A 19831-nucleotide genomic window follows, 5' to 3' on the forward strand; every position below is an offset into this window, starting at 1 on the left:
CCATGAAGACATTTACCCAGTGCAAAGGTCTATAGCCTGCATAGAATTTCCTTAAATACTGTTGAGAAGGACGGCGAGCGGACGGGCCTGATCAAGCTGGGTCAGCTCTTTCACTGTCACAACATAGGGGAAGTGGAGGGATAGGAAAAATAAAGGCAGCTGCTCGCTCTGTAGAGTCTTGGCGCTGCCTCTCTAACCTACAGATGACAGAGGGCGGGGTGGGCGGGCGGAGGGCTGGCGATGTGGCGATGTCCCCCCCACACTGCTTTGGTCAACCTCAGTCATGTCCCCTGGCTGCCCTTGGGCCCCTGGGGCTCTCATCTCCATCCAAACACCCCCCCCACCCCCACCCCCCCCCCCCCACGTCTGCAAAAGATAAAGTCATGAGGCCAGTCCTTCTCCATTTAGCTGCTACCTTGCAAGAAAATATGTCAATCAATAATACAGATGGTCCTGAGGAGGCTTCCACAGCCTTTTAGCTGTATTGTACAATGTCATTAAAAGATTATCCCTTTTTTTGCCACAGAGTTTGAGCACATTACCTCGTTAGTGCTACTGAATAAGACTGGATGGGTCACATCATGTGAGCACCGTACAATTTAAATGTGGTTTCAAGCATTCATGAATTACATCACAAGGTAAGAATCAGCACAGAACACATAATTAATCAGGATATATTTTCCAAAAGGTAAAGCCCGTTTTCTAAAAGGCAATGCAGAAGGTTGTAATTCCAGGAGCTTACAGCTTTTTGTTTATTCAGTGTCACAACTATGTATGTTCAGCGACAAAAGCTTATGGCCTCCAAATATTCCTACAGTATACGTGGTGGGTATATTGCTGTATCCAATCTGAACACAAAAGTCTGGGGATTTTGCTTTTTTTCTTCCTGTTTCCTTTTACTGTTTGTGTGGCTCTCCGAATGTTCCTGCGGACAAACAGGGCTGTTTTTTTCTCAAATGATCTCAAATACACCAACGCTGCCAAAGTCTGAGGGTGCAGCAACCTTGAGAAAATCATATATATGGAAATGGGAAATCTATAAAGCATCTCTCTTATTGTTCTCCCTGCAGTGTTGTGTTTATGTTTAAAAAATGAATTTGTCTCCTCAGGATGAAAAAATTTAAAGAATACCTTGCTTTTCTTTTTGAAAATGATAATATATGAGTCATAGATTTCAAAATAAGAAGTCTGAATATTAAAAAAAGCTGTAAAATCCTTCAGACGTGGGGTTTTCAACTGTTGAATGTGCCTACAGCCAAGCATCCCAGTGATTGCTTACCCTCTACCCTCTCTCCAGTTCTGCAATCTCCCCATAATCTCCCCACAACCATCATCTTCAATTTGCTGAAACTGCCTCTCCCCCCCCCCTCCCCTCTCCCCCCTCCATCCCAACAACCACAGTAGATATTTTGTCTCTTCCCTGCTTTTTGTCAATCTCAGGACTGAAATTCCTTTATTTTAACATAGATGGTTGGTTTTCATTTGACCTCTCCTCTCTAATGTATTATTGTTTGACAAAAGTAAATAAAGCAGATGACTTCCATGCCTGCCTTGTTGCTATACTCATCCATAGTAGTCAACTCTTTCTTTCAGTCTTTCTTCTTCTTCTTCTTCTTCTTCTTCTTCTTCTTCTTCTTCTTCTTCTTCTTCTTCTTCTTCTTCTTCTTCTTCTTCTTCCTCTTTTTCTTTTGCTGTTTACATCGTTGTAAATAATTATTAAGACTCTGGAAGGCACCCTCCTGTAATGAAGGTAAGCATATTAGTCTTATTCACTTTGCACATCACCGCCATATGCTGGCCTCTAAGATCCTGTTGGTCACTTGACCTGTTTCACCTTTGCAACAGTGTATCCATGGCATCACCATTGCCTTGCAGTTAACAAAGGATGTGTTTGTGCTATCACCAGGAAAGCAGTCACAGTTTCAGATACTCAATAAAGAAAGAAAAAGAGGGACATTTTCCTTTTATACCATGGGAATAATAATCTACTTGTTTTCATGAGGACCTTTAGAACCTGCTCTTAAGCAGATTCAGAGGAAAGCTAGGTCTCTTTACATGCACTTTACCAAAGTGGTCAAGACAACAAGGTGTCCTCCTCCGAAGCATGGATGTTTAAGCTATATTATATGGGAGTATCAGTTTAGCCAAATAAGCATTTTGGGGTATTTGTTATAAATCTAAGCACAGCCACTTATCCTTGTCTCATACTGAAGTGCATACCCCTCTGTTCCCTACGCCTCAACCACAAACACGCCAATCTTACAACATACATAAGTGCTTTAAAGTAATTCTATCATTAATTGTGAAAATTCTAACGTCAAGCTATTGTTTTTAATGTGAATTTGTTTTCATTTGTTATTAGGAAAACACCATTTTGTCTTCCGAAAAGTCCACTTTCCGGAGATAAGGAACACAGCAAACACCCTGTCATGTTTAGCAACACAAGAAGTCAATAATGTTGCTGTTTCCTCCGTTCTCCCTTTCTCTGCTCATTCTCAACATCTTCGCTCACCTTAAACATCAGATAATCCACAGACTGATGAGCCCTCCGTCTCCACCAGAGCATGCTGTACTGGGAGACTGCACACTGATTTCATACACGCTCGCTCACAGAGAGAGAAAAAAAGAGCTCCATGGAGCAGAAATGCTTCTCTTATTAGCTAAACTCATTCACCTGCACGCCACATTGAGTCCGTGGCAATTTCACAATGAATCATGGGAGATGCCGACAGAGGCCAGGCAGCATTCTGACGCGGCCATGCCCTCGCCTGTCAGTTTGGACACTCTGAATCATTTAGGGTTCAGCAGCCTCGTTTCATCTTAGATGAACTGAAAGGTCATCTCACACGCCACCTAGTCAATATGTCTGCGGCTCCTCATCTCCCAGTGCTTCCAGTGATTGCTCATTCCATTTAGAAATACCACATCTTGGTGAAATATTTCACTGGGGATTATGGAAGGAATTTCAAGGAATTATTTCAGGGAAGAAAAATTAGCACACACACCTAAAATTGTTAAAAGGGACCTGCCCTAGGAATCTTTTTTTGTTTTAGCACAGGGACTTATTTAGTGATGATCAATCTGTCTGTTTTGCAGTGGTAGATGGTAAAAATTATTAGTCACCATACCATTATAGGTGTGTGTGTGTGTGTGTGTGTGTCAGTATCAGGCTGCTAGACCTCAGGCAGATAATTAATGTTACCCCTTGAAGGCATCAGTGTTGTTCAGTGAATAAAGAATGATTTGGCCCCATCAGTCCAGTACCCGCTTGAGACTCATCAGCCTAAACACCTTACAGCTTAACTGGGTGGCCAATAGCTGAACAATTTGTAATGCCAATATCTAAGCTAGTTAGTTTACTTAAGACCTTTGGCTGAGAGACCTGCAACTTTCCCTTGCGTGCAGTTACTAAATGATCGCCCGGGTTACAACATGAGCCTGCTTGGCTGTCACTTGTTTTCTTGAGACACATTTGTTGCAGCGTCGCACACCACACATGCTGCAAGTGGGTGAGCCATTTTGTTAACAGCTCACACTTCCTGTGCAAGTGTGCGGTTCCAGAGCTGCTGACAGTGACACTTGCAGGACCGAGCCCTGCCCTACTTAACAGGCTGCAGGGAGGAGGGCAGGCCAAGTTGTCAGCAGCGCTAGGTGCTCACTGCTTAGATAAAACCTGGAGGATTAGTGGCCCAGTTAAAGTTGGGGCAAAGAGGATTAGCCTCTTCTCTGAGGTGGTGAGAGATTCCCTGTGTCCTTCAGCACTGCCGGGCCGCCGAGAGAGGAGGAGGATGGGAGGTGAGGGGTGAGGCCCTAGTTATCATGAGTGAGAATCGCCGCTGTAACATTTTAAAGAGGAGATGGGAAGGTGATGCGTAACGATGAAAGGTGGGAGGAAATGAAGCAGTTCATAAATTGTTGCCAGCTTGTGGTTTCATTAGGAAGGCCCATAATTACCGACCGGGTGTTACAGCAAGGTCAACGACACATCACCTGAGCTCCAAAAGGAAAAAATATTTCACAAGTGGACTGCATTCTACAAACTGTAAGCTATTATCGTAATAACAGTTAGCACTGACAAGGCAATATTTACAGCTATAATTTGAACAAATATCTGTGCCTTACAGTAACTGCATGAGTAGACACGGCTAACATGTGTCTGCCTCAAGTGGGGGCCATACTATCTATGGTGAGAGCAGGCAGCAGGACTGCACGACAGGCAACACAGAATTTAGAACTCTGCAGCCATCAGCAGGTTAGAGTGGGAATTGCAAGTTCTAGTTTACATTCGAAGACCAAACAGAATTGAAAAGCTTTTGTTTTGAGTTTTTTTTTAAATCATGTTTAATCTGGAGAGTAATGAAAGTATATTTAACAAAACAACAACAACAACAACAACAACACCTTTTTTCCACACATATAATGGCCCTCATCGCCTGTTGAAGATTAGATGGTTGATGGATGATTATCAAAATTTTAAGCACAGTAATGTAAAATATTTCATTCAAAAATTTAATAACAACGCTGTGATAAAAGTGAGATTATATGAACAGCTACACTTGTAAGAGTGGAAACAGACAACAAAAGCTGATTTAAAACCCCCACAAAACTCTAACATTTTCCATATAAAACTGATAATTATTTATTTATTTTTAATAGGTTGAGTTTTTAGCACTCAAAATATTTTCCTTCATTATTTTGCCTTTTATTCACAGAGCTTTCATATCATTTTTTTATTAGATAATATTATCCTATCAATTCAAATACTGGATAATCATTTCTGGCTGATGCTGATTAGTAGAATAAAACTATAGAATAATTATATCAATCGATTGGAAAACATCTTCTATCTGGAAAACAGCGCTTCATATCTATTCAAGGAATGCAGACGCACTAGTGGTTGGTATGGTTTATGAAATAAATTCAGTGTTTATTGTTCTGTGCAGAAAAGTACAGACGATATAAAAATGCATATAGGTGCCCCTTTAAAAGCAATGAAAACATAGTAAACAATGACCTGCGACCTTCAACTGTAATGAATTGTTGAAAATTAACTGTAGGGTATATCTGCTCTTAATCAAACCATGTCATGTGGAACAATACTACTAATACATGCATACATACAGTAGCTGCGCATACAAAATATTCTATATAGGGCAAAGAGCCAATTGCAATGAAAACACAGCAGCAAAAAGGGGGAAGCACATAATGGCAAGGCCTGATAGTTGATTATGCAAATACCCCAGCTGCAGAGGAACAATAACTCTGGAAATTCAAAGACAAACCATAACACAGGAGGCTATTGTCTCACATTTGCATATTTGCTTGACAACTATAACCTGCTCATCAGGCCCATCTTGTTCAGAACAATGTCTTTGTGTTCATATAATAATGCACACATCAGAAATTGCCATAGTGCATTGTTTCAGTTCAAATGAAAGCTATGCTGCCTGAGCTGGCAGTCCAAGCCTGACACTTTCATGGTTGTGAAACTATTTGATGAATGCAGCATAGAAAATGGAGACAATATAATAATATATACTTTATAAAATACATAAATACTGTTTCTATACAATGATACCCCAAAACATTATATTATTAGCATATACAATAATATATTTGTGATAAATCATATAGAGGCTGACTCTATTCTATGAATATTTATTGCCATGTTTTCTTGAGAAAATATATGCCATTGTGATATGTGGATGGCATTTCTATCAAAGCTTTTGTTTACACTGCTATTGCAATAATACAGGAAGCCTCTGCTAGCTATCAGAGAGCCTATGATGTGGCCTTCTGTAACACTATACAAGAAATGCTCAGATATTTTTACTCTCTTAAATCCCTGAGTGATCGGCCATTGATGTCTGAAATGCAGACGTACGGTACATTATTATAATAAGTTATATATTCTTATGTGACAAGTGAAAAAAAAAATTACAGCTCACGGTGTCATTCATTTGTAACTCAGGGTGTTTTTCTTGTTTGTTTACAGGCTCAACTCTGTTTTGTGTTATTTAGATCAGTGATTCTTGAACAGATTGTGCATCCTGTCCTCTGTCCCATTACACTGACTGTCTAACTGTAATCTTTACTGGCATTTCTCTGAACCAAAGGCACATGAGAGCTGTGCAAAATAGAACCCTTTTTGGCCAAATGGTCCCCTGCTGATGGCTCTCTGCTGTGTCTCCATGAGAAGGACAGGGTCAGTGCCTGGGATTCAGCGGCTCCATCTCTACCACAAGGTCACGATTCCGCGGGCCCTTACTTAACTCCACCGCCCGGGGAACCACTGTGGACCAACGGTCTGGAAGGGGAATAAAAAGAAGAAGGTTTTTATTTGATCCGTATGAATAAGTTAAAGGTGTGCTCAATATGCATATCTATTTATTTTTCTATGAATTTATTCATGAGAGCACATTGAGAATCTCACCTCTCCTCAAGGCTCTGACACTCTGCGGCAACCCGTTGGCTTGGCAGGTCTCGTTCTTGCCCGGATCCTCATTGATTATGGCCAGGTTCTGATTCCAGTGGCACCAGTTCACCTCATCCACCCTGACATAACAATGACACCATTGGGATTGGCAATTGTCTTCAAAGAGGCATATGAGCTGCTAAGTAAGCGTGATTATGAATCGTGCAAAATACCTAAAGCACCAGCGTCTGTCAGGTGTGCCATCACAGTTCTTCCCCACTGTTACCATCTCCCCGGCTCGAAAATACCTGCGAAGGCAGACTGGGAAGGAGCGCTCTATGTCCAAGATGGTCGTCGCCCACTGGGAGTATACAGTCAAATGACAATTGAAAATTGCTTTACACACCTTGTCTGGTACAAGCGATACTGATAGTTTGGGTTTTATTCATCCAGGGTGTGAGATTTTTCTTTGGATCGTTTGCTTCCACCCAACATTCAAAAACTACTTTCAATAACTTCTAGATGGATTGCCATGAAATTGTGTAAAGGTATCCATGGTGCCAGGAGAATAATCAACCAACTTCCTCTAACGCCACCATGAGTATGACATTTGTGCTTTAATGGCAAATATCTTGACAACTATTCAGTGGGTTGTCATAAATATGGAGATTTACATTAATTTATAATTTAGTTGATCTTTCATTGGGTCTAATTTGAATTTTCCAATACTCTGGGTAATGATCAAATACTGTATAGTGAACCAATGACACTCCCATCAGCCTCAGTTGTAATTTGTGTTTAGTGCTAGTTTGCGTGTTAGTTAGCATGCCATAAGGCTAAACAGAGATGTTTAGTTTAACATGACATGGAGAGACATGAATTTTAAACCTGCTTACATCAGTGCGTGAGCATTGTCATTGTTAAGCAGTTTAGCATTCTGATGTTGACAATTAGCTCAAAGCCAACCTCAGTACTAGCCTGGCACTGCCCGCCTACCTACTTCCGCTCAATTTTCATTTCCCTTCAGTAGTCAGTCTGGGTCTGCGGTATATTCTTTGGTTTTCTCCGGCCAGATTTTTGGCGATCCAATCAGCGAACAGAGGGAGTAGCTCAGAAGCCGGCGCATGACATACGTCACAACCAAACGTTATGCGATTGGTTGGCAGATCCAGAGTGGCACTGGGCACATCCGATAGTTTTAAACTTCAGCAGACACCTGCTTTCAAGTGAAATTTCAAAAATGTATAACGCACATAGATCTCAGAGATGGATATCTCAAAACTGAACTGGCAAAATTAAACCAAAACTATCTGCATAACCACTAGAGGTATTTAATGTGTATATATCAAATATTTGCTAATATTTATAGTCACTCACCTGAAGCTTCCAGATCTTCTTGCTCTGCTTGGACACCTGTCCCACCGTCTCCCCCATCAAAGCGATCAACATGTTGAGCAGCAGGACAAAGGTGAGGATAATGTATGTTATCAGCAGGATAAGGAAGACCGCAGGATACTTAGCACTGTCGAGCATGTCCAGTTCTCCCATCCCAATGGTCAGCTTGAAGAGGTCTAAGAGGAAATTGCTGAAGGTATCCGGGTCCCTGCACTTGGGGTAAGTGGGGCACTCCCCGTTGCACACTGCGTCGGCTGGTGGACACACTGTCAGCAGGGACACCAGGGCTGTGGCGTGAAAAACAGAAGAGGTCTGTGAGCACTTAAAGGGATATTTCAAAAGGTTTGAAAGCACACTTGATACTACTCTCATGTCTGACCATGAAAAGTGAAGCTATAGCCAGGAGATAGGTTATTAGCATAAAGACTTGAATCAAAGTCCCCATAAAACCACAGCTTCACAATTTTACACTACAGTATTATTTTACACAATTGGTAGGCTTTTTTTTTTCTCTTTCGGACCGAGCCAGGTCAGTAGACAGGGTACTGGTAGCTTAGCACAAAACAGGGGGAAACCTTTAGGATCACAGTTAGACGATAAGCTTAAAATAATGAGCACACCCTGTTTGCTCCTGGCCTCTCCAGGCAGTGGTTCGGTATTACACTAAGGGACTGATATAAGAGTGTTGTATCCATACCTCTAAACTAACCCTTGGCAAAAAAGCGAATTAATTAATTTCCTAAAATGTCAAACTATCCCTCTAACTAATGCTGACATTAAAAAAGATAGGTGATAATAAGCCTACCTGAGGCATATCCAATCATGAAGAGCACGTACACCAGCAGAAATCTGAAAAGGTCTTTGAACAGAATCTTCGGGGGAAAAAACACAAAAAAAATTATAAAACACGAGTTGAGACATGGGTGGAGAGATTCATTCAGTTTCTGTTCATTTTTCTCCATCATCAAACCTTCTGTATCATGATGCTGTAGGTGCCAGTGAGCTTCAAACCTCTGGTGAAGTAAAGAGTGTTCATCCAGCCAAGGACCAGTGCAAACGCCATCACAGACACATAGGCCTCAATGCCAGACAGGTAGAGCGCAGTGGTGACTACAATCAGCACTGAGTAGATGAAGCTAGAGTGGACAGAGAAATCGTTGTTTTTTATTTCTTTAAAGAAGTCAGTTCTAATGCTTAATTCTGTGTTACTGAAGTGAAACATGAAGGCAGGGAGACACTGGCGTTCGCATCAGAGCGTAGACATCACAGGCATGTTGCTAATGATTTAAATCAACACGGTTCAGAGGGGTGCTCGACAGTCTCTGCTCTTTGTTTGTATCGCAGGTTTAATTAAAGATGTAAACTATAAAAACATGCCAGAGACGAGGTGGAGAAATTAATTAGTTGACTCAATTAGGAGGATGCAAAAAATTGCCTGTAAATGTCAGCAAGAGGTGAGGGGGGGGGGGGGATAGAGGATAGAGACTTACTACAGCAGTTGAAAGGATCCATCGATGAATAAAGACTTCACCCCGGGGCCCCCCTTCAAGAAGAAATCCTTAATCTGCAAAGAGAAGAAGAAATATTTTCACCCCGGCAACATTATAGGTCACAGGTTTTAGTTTGATCTAAGAGACCAACTAATGATCAAACCATTTAAAACAAAAGGTTATCAGAGTTTGTTAACCCACATTGGTGAGGAAAAAAAAGATTCCTGATGCCAAGGTGATAATCTCTCCCGCCATACGCAGGTAGTCAGAGGATGACGTGTAGGGGTACGGAGGCTGGACAAAAGAAAAGAAAACAATTCTTTTTATTTAGAAAAGCTTAAACAAGATATGATGTTTTAATAATATATATTAATATATATATATATATATATATATATATATATTACACTGTATATAATTTATATAATATAAAATAAAATATATATAATGTGTTCCTGTCATCTACCTCTTGGCAAGAGGAGAGATGAATTTATTTCCCTCACAAAAAAATTGGAATTGGAAAACTGGAAAAATATGCTGCTCTGCCTAATTATGATTTACTGTAACGCCTCATGGGCAAAATGTATTATGCTATCTAATGTTTAGCACATTTGGCCTACATAGAAAAACGCAGAACATATTTACTAAATGAGAAAAAATAGTTAAATACTCAATGAATTTCCCCTTTGGGTTTAATAAAGTATTCTGATTCTGAAATACCTTCTTTGATAACAAATATGTTCATGTGCTGGGCGCATTCAACAATTTCCAATGATGATGCATTAATCAGGTACTATACCCTTCAATCGGTCCATTCTGTGAAAACGTTGACATTTTCCAATAGTTTCACACCTACCGTTCCCTGTGTTGGGTGATAATAAGCCACTAAGGTAAAGATGATCATGGTGATGAGGTAGGAAACTACGCTGATGTAAAAGGTGACGGCAGCAAACTTCTGCCATTTGGCCCTCAACAGCTCATTGATGGGCTCCACTGCCAGCATCTCATGGCGGTTCTGAAAACACGATCAGAAACATGACACTGACACGCAATGTAATAAATTAAATCAAATATAATAAAGAAACCCTTATCTTTGTATCTTCAATCGCACCCACACACATTTTTATGTGATGCCTTGAGTTTTGTTGCATCACTACTCTGATATATTATCGACCGAAGCAATATTTAATTCGAAGCTGTATTTCTTTAGAAGTTGGACTAACAAATACACTCTGTGAACCAAATGTTCTTATTCACCTCATTGCGACAGTTGTAGACGAGGATTTCCAGGACAGATGGTTCCTCTCCACATGTATCCAGTGAAGACAGATCATAGAGGGAGGAGTACACTGGCCCGTAAGCCCAGTCCTTAAACTTACGCGACAGATGACGAACATCCTCATCTTTGATCTCACGCCGGATAATGTGCTGGAAAACCTGGGGGAATTATAGACAAGCTGACCTATTGACCTTTGACCCAGACCTGATCAAATTGCGTCCTGCAGACATGTGAAAACCTTAATTGTACTGATGCTGCTCAACCCACTGATGTAATATGTATCCTCACCCCTATCTTGCCCAGCTTGGCGGCCATCATAAGAGGTGACATGCCGTCGTTGTTGAGCACTGTCTCCAGGCTGCAGTCTGGGTAGAGCTTGGCACTCTTGATTAGCAGCAGGTCGTACATCTTTGTGAGGAATCGTGTGTTGTCCTTGGTGTTGTCCGCGATGTGCACTAGGGCGTGCAGTACCGTGTTACCACGAGAATCCTGGCGCCGCAGGTCGGCCTTCTTGTGGGGATTCTCAGTCAGGTAGTGCACTATGTCAGGCTGGTTGGTGCATGCAGCCAGGGAGAGAGGCAGCTCACCTGGGCAAAGAGAGAGAGAGAGAAGACTCACTTCATACTCAATTCAATTCGTGGAAGATTAAAGGGAACTCTATTTCAGATTAAAAATAAGCAAATCAACAGGAGGGTTAATTAAGAAACTGTAGCTGGCGTCTGTGTGTTTTAGCAAAGCATACTAAACAGGGATCAAAGACTTGACTTAAATCCCCACTATGAAAAACAGCACAATTAGCAGTTGTTTGAGGGAGGGGCGCAATGGGGCCAGAGTGCCAAAAGCAGCTGCTGAAAATGAGCCGTTGCCATGGGTGACAGATTACTTTGTCACCTCACATAGAAACACTCCTCTTCATGGATTTGCACGGGTGCATGCAGAGTGTTAGCGTGAGTCTAAATCCCATTAGCCATCAGCCCTGCCAGGTTCCTGTTCACCTCGCCGCAAAGCTCCGCGGCAAATTACTCACACTGTGCCCGGACACGCTGGGATTTGGGAATGACAACCGTGCTAAGTGCAAATAGAAATCATCTCTACTGTGATGAGTGAGGAATAAAACGCATCAATGGAATTACCTGAACTATTCTTGAAATTGGGTTGGGTAAAAAAAAGTCCATATCTACCGTTCTGTCAGTGTTTTTGGAGAGAACTGTATAATAAATAAACCACTTACTTCACCTTTATTAAGAACTTCTTTTACTGGGTACCATATACTGTGATGTACTCCTGGAGGTTGGGCTTTAACAGTCGCCAGCAGAGGTCAGTGTTGAGTTGGGCTTACATGCTCTGTCACCTATACTGTTATTTGGTCTATCTAGTCCTTCAGACCAGCAGAGGATATTGACTTTTCTGTACTGCAGAACACCGACGCCTTTTCACTGGATAACCTCTTGAACATATGACATCATGTTTGTCTTCTCATGTGTTTTTGGAGCTTCACAAATGACGCATGCTCGCACGATACTTCCAAAAACATAAGGTGGACCACATAAGTATCCTGACTATGTTTGGTCAGCCCTAACCTGCCACCTTAAAAAATAAAGAAGGGTGGGGTCTAATGTCACTTTATTTCGCCATGGCAAAAAAGGTTTCCCACCAGGACCATGTACCATGCTTTAACTAGGCTATTTTATCTTGGCAGTGTTGCTGAAGCACACATCACCAAACTTGCGAGTGAAACACAAACTCTGAGCCAGTGTGGAAATGGAAAGAGGCTATACCAGTGAAGTCATAGAAACCACAGACACACCACATCATTACTAGCATTATGAGGCAGGAAATACAGTAGCCAGCTGTATCACCTAAGGATAAGAGTGCACGGTTTGCTAAACACAGAAATACAGGGGCACAATGAGCTCTTTTGTTTCCGGTCTAGTTCCAAGTGCTGACAAAAGGTTACTACCAAAGTAGAAGTATCCCCCCTCGTCTCTGGGCTGGAAGAAGCGACCCCTTGCCTGGGCGTGAACGTCAGCTCCCTGCTCCACCAGCAGCTCCACATACTGCTTACAGCGGCGCTCTATGGCAATGTGGAGCGCCGTCTGACCTGGCAATGTAAACAACCACAACAAATAGAGAAACATTTAAACTATCATAAGTATTCCAAACAGCTTATTTGTGTTTAAATCAACAAGTATCAGCTAAAATAATGTGCTTTTTCCAAGCGGTAGTTACTAAAATGAGGTGTATGCAGTTTATTATGCTGAAGGGGCAATCTCTCTGCAACAGAGCACAGTTACACAAGAGAAATATTGTAGATTTTTGCCATTTATCTACAAGATTACTTCCTGTTGAGAAACAGGTAGACAATTATGAACTTGAAGGCCTAAAAAGGCATACAGTCATAAAAACAAAGAATTAGACAATTTTTGTAAATTAAAAAAAAAATCTGAATGATTTTTTCAAACTGACTGCCATACTTAAAATGTAAACATAAAGTGCAGGGATTAGTTTAATAGGCAAGTCAGGTATTCATGGGGAAACAGTGAAGAACTGTCACATTTTGTATTAGACTGTGTTCCTGAAATCTATTTCTTGCATTGGTGTAAAGGCTTCCTTTGCTGTTTCGTCAAGATAATGTAAAGGGATGAAAGCTAAACAAATGAGGCCTGGATTCTCTCATTCACAGGGATATGAATAGACACTCCACACATTCTGTCAATACAGTCCTTTTACCCCTAAATGGGCCTCACCCTCCAGCCAGGAAAACTGTCTATGCCAGCCTGAACTTAACATGAATAGATCTCAGTCTTGTAAAAAACTGCAAAATTAGTAAGACACTTATTTATTTATGTTCCATTACAACAGAGTTTTATGTAACTGCATGCAATCACTATTGGGTTATCTCCATACCTCTATAGTAGACGTCTCTGAAGGGCGTATTTATAAACTCTCTTAGATTTCCAGTCTTCTCTGCTATTTCCACAAGCAGTGGGATGGTGTCATTCTGCCCACCGTAAAGGTTCAACAGTGCTTTAGGCAGACATGTTTTCCCTGTGGATAGCTCTGGTAGAAAAAATGAAATTAAAACAAAGAAAGTTTACTTATTTCTTTATGTGAACCTTCAGCAACACTACCCATCATATTACAAAAAAATTTGAATTGCCTTTAAACTGGATGTTATTTAACTTGAAAGTATGTGAACCCCTTGTGCATTTTGGAATTTTATTTAGTTTAACTAATATTAATTAATCTTCATCAATACCAGTATTTTTCATATGAAACAACAAATGTTTTTTGTATCAATTCCACATTTTTCTTTTCCGGAAATCAATTGCTAAAACTAAAAAAAACAAATGATTTGCCATTGCTTAAATCAAGCAGGTAAACATAATCAGGTGGGCCAAATTGAGTAATAAAATGGACCAATTTTAGGGAAGAAATTGGGAGATCTATATAAAACAGAGATCAAACCAGGTTAGTTTAGGCCCACCAAAGTTAACCCATACAGGTCAGACATGCAAAAAGGGAAAGAAAATCTCAGAGGATCTCAGGAAGAGAGTTGTGATGTCTGATTGTGTTTAACTGCTCGATTTAAGCAATGCAGCCCAGGGTTCACTTGCTTTTGCACATACAAAAGCTGGCAAATAATCTGTTTTATTTGATTCTTTTAACTACACACTTGATTTCCGGAGAAAAAAAAATGTTGAATTGATAAACACACACCTGTTATTTAATATATAAAATGCTGGTATTGATAAAAATTAATTAATAATGATTATACTAAATAAAATTCCAAAAGGCTCAAGGGGTTCACACTGTACTTTCAAGCTGCACTGTATAGTACTCAGATATAAAGAGAGTACTTAAAAACAGGAAATAGCCAGAGTTTTGGGAATTGTAGCATGCAAATGATTAACTGCACAAGGTTCATGAGATCAAACTGTTAAAGAAAGGGCAATATTTCACTATTTTTAGTCCGTCAGTTTAACTCTTTGAAAGAGTTGACAGTTTGCTGTGATTTCTCTCGGCTCCTTGTCATAAGCCAGAATAAACTTCTCAGACACACACACACACACACACACACACACACACACACACACACACACACACACACACACACACACACACACACACACACACACACAAACACAACACACACACACACACACACACACACACACACACACACACACACACACACACACACACACACACACACACACACACAGGAAGTGTTTCTTGGGCCCGCCCCTGGCAGGACAATGACTCTGACATTACTCCGCCTTTTCCCCCTAACATCCTCTGAGGAAAAAACAGCATTGAGAAGGGAGAAGGGGAATACAAAAGTTCAAAGGTAAAACCACCACTAGACTGAGCTGAGTTTCCACTGTAGAGCGAAGGAAGAGCTGAAATTTATGAGGGCAAATTTTGGCAGAAAGAAAATTGTAAAAAGAGGGAAAATACATGCAATCTATGTCCTATGTGAACACCAACACATTTGACTCTCACCTTTGAATTCTTCATCAGTTAACCTCTTTTCCTGACTCTGCAGGTACTCCAACAAGCCCTCGAGGGCCTCGGGGTCTCCACGTGACACGCCGTCAAAGAGGAGAGAGCGGTTGAATATTTTCATTACTTTTGGTGGGTCTGAGCTTAGACTGTCATCACAGGACGTCTCAGTTTTACTAGGGAGACACAAAAACATGACAAGATGTCACACCCTCGCAGTAAGATGCAAAGGGAAGACAACAAAAACTGGAATCCCTTTGATTCCATTGATACTTTTTACATTTCTATGATAAAAAAAAATTAGAAGTTGAATGAGTGTTGATGAATAAGCCATCTTTAACTGTAAGAAATCGCCCACACCCTAGAGTGCTGCAATAAATAGACCTCTGTGTGTAGAGGACAGGTAGAGTAGCCAGGAACAGGCAGGAGTCTAAATATTACCTCAACTGCTTCAGAGGAACCAACAACATGCTCTCTGTTAGATCAGTGAATGGGCTGAATGAAGGACTGCTTGTGTGTGTGTGTGTGTGTGTGTGTGTGTGTGTGTGTGTGTGTGTGTGTGTGTGTGTGTGTGTGTGTGTGTGTGTGTGTGTGTGTGTGTGTGTGTGTGTGGGTGTGTGTGTACACACTTCCTCTGTCTACAGAACGGCAGTTGTAGGCGGTTTTCATTTTAATTACATTTTTCCAGCTCTTTTGTGCCTGGAAAAAAATATCCAGTCTAGGATGACTTGTGTTAAGACAGAGAGGTAAATCCCTTACCTAAGTAGTCTACAAGGGGAACACAACTACTACTATAACTTTAATATTGGAAATACACAATACAGTGAGTCCCCTTCTCACCCTCTTGGGAGCTTCTTCCTGCGTCGCTTCTGGTTGCTAGTGTTTCTGCAGGTGCCATAGTCAAAAAGCGAGTCCATAGGTGCTTTCTTGGGGCCTGGAACCACATTTGACTCATAAATGGTGGTTTCCAATAGGTCCATAGGGTTTGAAATGCCCTTTTTGAAAGCACCCTGGAATTTCATCCGCAGGTTCTGCCTGCTGTCCGCAGGCTGGCCGGGCTGAACCAGCTCCAGGGCTGAACCCTCACTGGTGTCCTGCGTTGCCGGGCAACCATGTTCGCTCTCAAACAGCTCACAGAGGGGCAGCTCTGCATCGCTCTCAAGCTGAGCCGCCCCGCCATCGTCCACGGAGACAGCGGCTCTGGCAGAGCCAAGGGTGTCGGCCTTGGACAAGGCAAGCTGGCACCTTCTGAGGAGAGCGGAGCGACTCTGGAATAAAGAACACAGAGAAATGTTCCTATGGTAGTCAGGAAGGTTTTAGAGACAAGGATGTCTTAAAGGTGACCTGTGGAGTTGTCTTATAGTGCATCATTGAGGTCTAAAAAACTGCCACCTTTATATTTATATTTCTTTTTAGATGGTGCACCTTATCTCTACACTTTTTATCTGCAATGTGTCCTTGCACTACCTTTGTGTTTATTTGTGTCTCAGGTGGATCTCTTCACTTCAGCATTGTTGAGAGGAGCCTGAGGCTCAATAATTTAATTGGCAATGACTGCTGCTGTAATTGTTGTGCACTTGACAAATAAACATCTTGAATCTTGAAACCTTTTTATCGGCACCAGCATCACTCACGTCACTCCAAATTAAAAAACTAATCTGTTAAAATTAAATTAGACATCTAAGGTGAAACAGGAATCGTTCAAATTGTACATATTTCATAACTCAGGAACATATGGCTTACTCATCATTAAGGCTTTTATTTCTTCTCTAATTATGTTTTTCTTGCTTTTTTTGACAGTGTTAGGAGGATTGAGATGTCCTTAATCAGGATGGATCTGATCAATGTCTAGGCCACGTGAGAAAGGAGGATGTACAAACATGCCTGCCCACACAAATGGCTGGGCCCCTGAAAACCTCCAGTCAATGGGCCCCCCTTACCCACTCCTATCAACAATAAGTGTGAGTGCGCTCATCCCTCAATAAACACATACATGTACAGTATTTGTAGAGAGACTAACTATCTTATCAACCAGGGACTTGCAGGGACAGTTGGGGGAGCAAGGGCTCATCATTATTTTGAAATAGTAGCACATTTCTGACTTAGCCCAGCATACCTACCAATTTTGATTCCCTTACACTCACACAATTGTTTAACAGATCAACAGATCTCTATAAAATAATCAGTTCACACAGAGACATTGTTCTTCTTTAGTATTCACTAAAGCAAACAGTTTTTTCACAATTTGCACGTTTCCTATGCTACTAGTTTCTGGTAAGATACATTTACACTAATTGACTGCACAAAATATTGCACTTTTTTGTATTTCTGCACTTTTGGTGCTATTGTTGAAATAAATAACACTTAAAAAACAACATCAACAACAAATTCTTCACACACAAATGAAAAAAGGCGGTTCTCTACATGAATAACCAAACCAACCTACCCTCAAAACTATAAAGTTGGCCTATGTTTGGTTGTAACATTTAGGCTTAGTTCATTATGCTCTCATCACTGCAAAAGCACTGAAATCATTACAAAAAAAGTTCTTAATCTTTGAACTCAAATCTGTTCCTTCAATTATTTCCAACTTCTTTGTGCCTCGTGTCTTTCTTTGCATTAAGAACTTTTTTAGGTCTATTTTAATTTTTAATTTTTAGAAACAATACAGAAAGCAGGACCTTGGTGGTTACGGCAATAATTAAAACAGGATGATGCTGGTTGGTCAATTGGCCAGGTTTGTGAAAAACTGGTCAGACCTGGCTGGTCGTGTCAACCTGAAGACTTATGTCAAAGCCTTTAGAAGTTATAGTCCCCAAAGGTAAATCATTTTTCACAAAAGTGTTTGTAGACTCAGGAAAATTACAGAGTAATTATGGAATGTAGAAGAACTACAAATGGGGTCCAAATACTTTTCACAACAACACCCAGACACAAGTAGCAGGTAGGCCTACATGTGTTTTCCGTGAGCAGGAACGACTCTGGAAATATAATCCAGCCAAAACTGTTTAATATCAAAACCCAATCTTGTCACCATTTGGCACACAAAGGGTTTATAGGATGGATTATGTTTGAAACGGTTACACTCCGCTGTGCTCAATCTGTAACATTTTGAAAATTTCTGCTTTTCTACTGCTTTTTAAACGGCCGTAAGCGGAGCCGCGGCTCTGTGTAAACACCCAACTTTGAATAGATAGTGACATAAATATCAAAAAATCTAAAAATAAAGTTTAGCTTAGTTAGGTTCTTGGCTTCCAAAGACCATGGGCCCCCCAAGTGGCTGGGCCACTTTCTTTCACTTCCTTTACCACTTTATACCCCTTATGGGCCCTGTGTACAAATAAGTAATTGCAGTAAGACCCTCAAAATAGAAAACAATTAATAGCTAATTAACTCAAAGTTAATGTTATTATGTTGTTGATATGATTTCTGATGATATTTTCAAGTGTGTTTCTTTGCAACAGGCGAGGTCAACCTCCACTGCTATACAGGAAACCCTGAAATAACAATGGTGACGTAGGTGTTTGTACACTGAGCCTGATATGAGCAAAATGATGAAACAATTGATCTGATTTTATGAAGACTACAATTACCATTGTTACCAAAGGGTAAGGAACATCCTAATCAAAGTTTAAAGTGGATTTAAGAGTTGACATTTAACCCCGTTATACCTCATTCATCCCTCTTATCACAATGATGTGCCAAATTCCTCTTCAGGGGATACTGGAAACGATGCTGAAACATGTGGGCGTCCTGTAGAAACAAAAAGAGAGTGTACCTCATATGAATTACTGGCACAGCAGTACAGACAAGGAAAAAAATCTCTACGTCCAGAGTGACATACAAAGAGTTCTGTCGTTTGGGGTCAGGATGTATGGAAAAAAACTAGGAGAGACTGGTGCCAACACCAATAGCATGGTTTTGAGTCCGGCCAGTCACTGGTCAGAAGGATCTGTTTTCTCCAGCAGGCAAAATCACATTATACTACTACAATTTCCAAGCTTCTCTGCACAAACACACACACACATACACACACACACACAAGTTACTGTTAAAGTCACACGGGAATTCGGACAACATGACTTCCTCACATGTCCCTCCACTCTTTCCTGAGTTTGTTCATCACACTGACAACCTATCAAAGCCAGACTTTGCTGCAGAGGAGCAACACAAACAGGGGAGCCGGGGTCCCACTGAGGGTAGAGGCATGACTCACAACTCTGTCTGACACTCAGGATTAACATGCCTTTACACTTCAACGGGCTTTGGATAGTAAAAAAGACAGAGGAACAGAGAAAGGCTTCCCTTGATAAGCTTCTTTATTTTAACAGTCTAAGAGAGAAGGATTTAGCTGTTTTGGTAGAGGTGTCTAAGGGCAGAGGACCCACTGTGTATTAAAACCTAACATTGTGATAGAACGGGAATCATAAAATATAAAGGACCGAGAGCTTACATATTATCCACTTATTGGGTCAGTAAGTGGAAATCCACTTGTGAACGTTTTCTAAATGTGAGTGACTCTGATGTTCACTCAGAGATGTGGGACTTCCTGCTCCTGTCACAGCTGATGTGACATTATCCAGAGAAGCTCTGCCTCCAGCATAGACTGTGTATAAAAGAGGCCTCCAGCCAAATGGCTAATGGGAAGGGTGGATCTAATGTTTTAGATGATAATAGATTTCATAGTTGTTTTGTTATGTTTTTAAGTTATATGCTTACCATAGAAACAAACACAAACAAATATAC

At 40.9% G+C, this 19831-nt stretch overlaps 1 protein-coding gene across 1 annotated transcript; it reads right to left on the reverse strand.

Moving 5' to 3' along the window:
• Positions 1–5019: 5019 nt before the first annotated feature.
• trpv4 (transient receptor potential cation channel, subfamily V, member 4) lies at positions 5020–19329 on the reverse strand (the record flags this gene model as incomplete). Its single annotated transcript, XM_080035082.1, has 16 exons — positions 5020–6307; positions 6434–6555; positions 6649–6776; positions 7793–8097; positions 8616–8682; positions 8781–8946; positions 9301–9374; positions 9502–9594; positions 10157–10315; positions 10558–10737; positions 10868–11166; positions 12540–12680; positions 13487–13639; positions 15086–15261; positions 15926–16353; positions 19177–19329. The coding sequence occupies 16 exons, from the start codon at positions 19327–19329 to the stop codon at positions 6207–6209; spliced, it is 2745 nt and encodes a 914-aa protein (XP_079891208.1). The 3' UTR covers positions 5020–6206.
• Between the last annotated feature and the right edge of the window lie 502 nt (positions 19330–19831).

The sequence above is a fragment of the Ammodytes marinus genome (genome assembly GCF_949987685.1).
Source record: "Ammodytes marinus genome assembly, chromosome: 2".
Classification (NCBI taxonomy): Eukaryota; Metazoa; Chordata; class Actinopteri; order Uranoscopiformes; family Ammodytidae; genus Ammodytes; species Ammodytes marinus.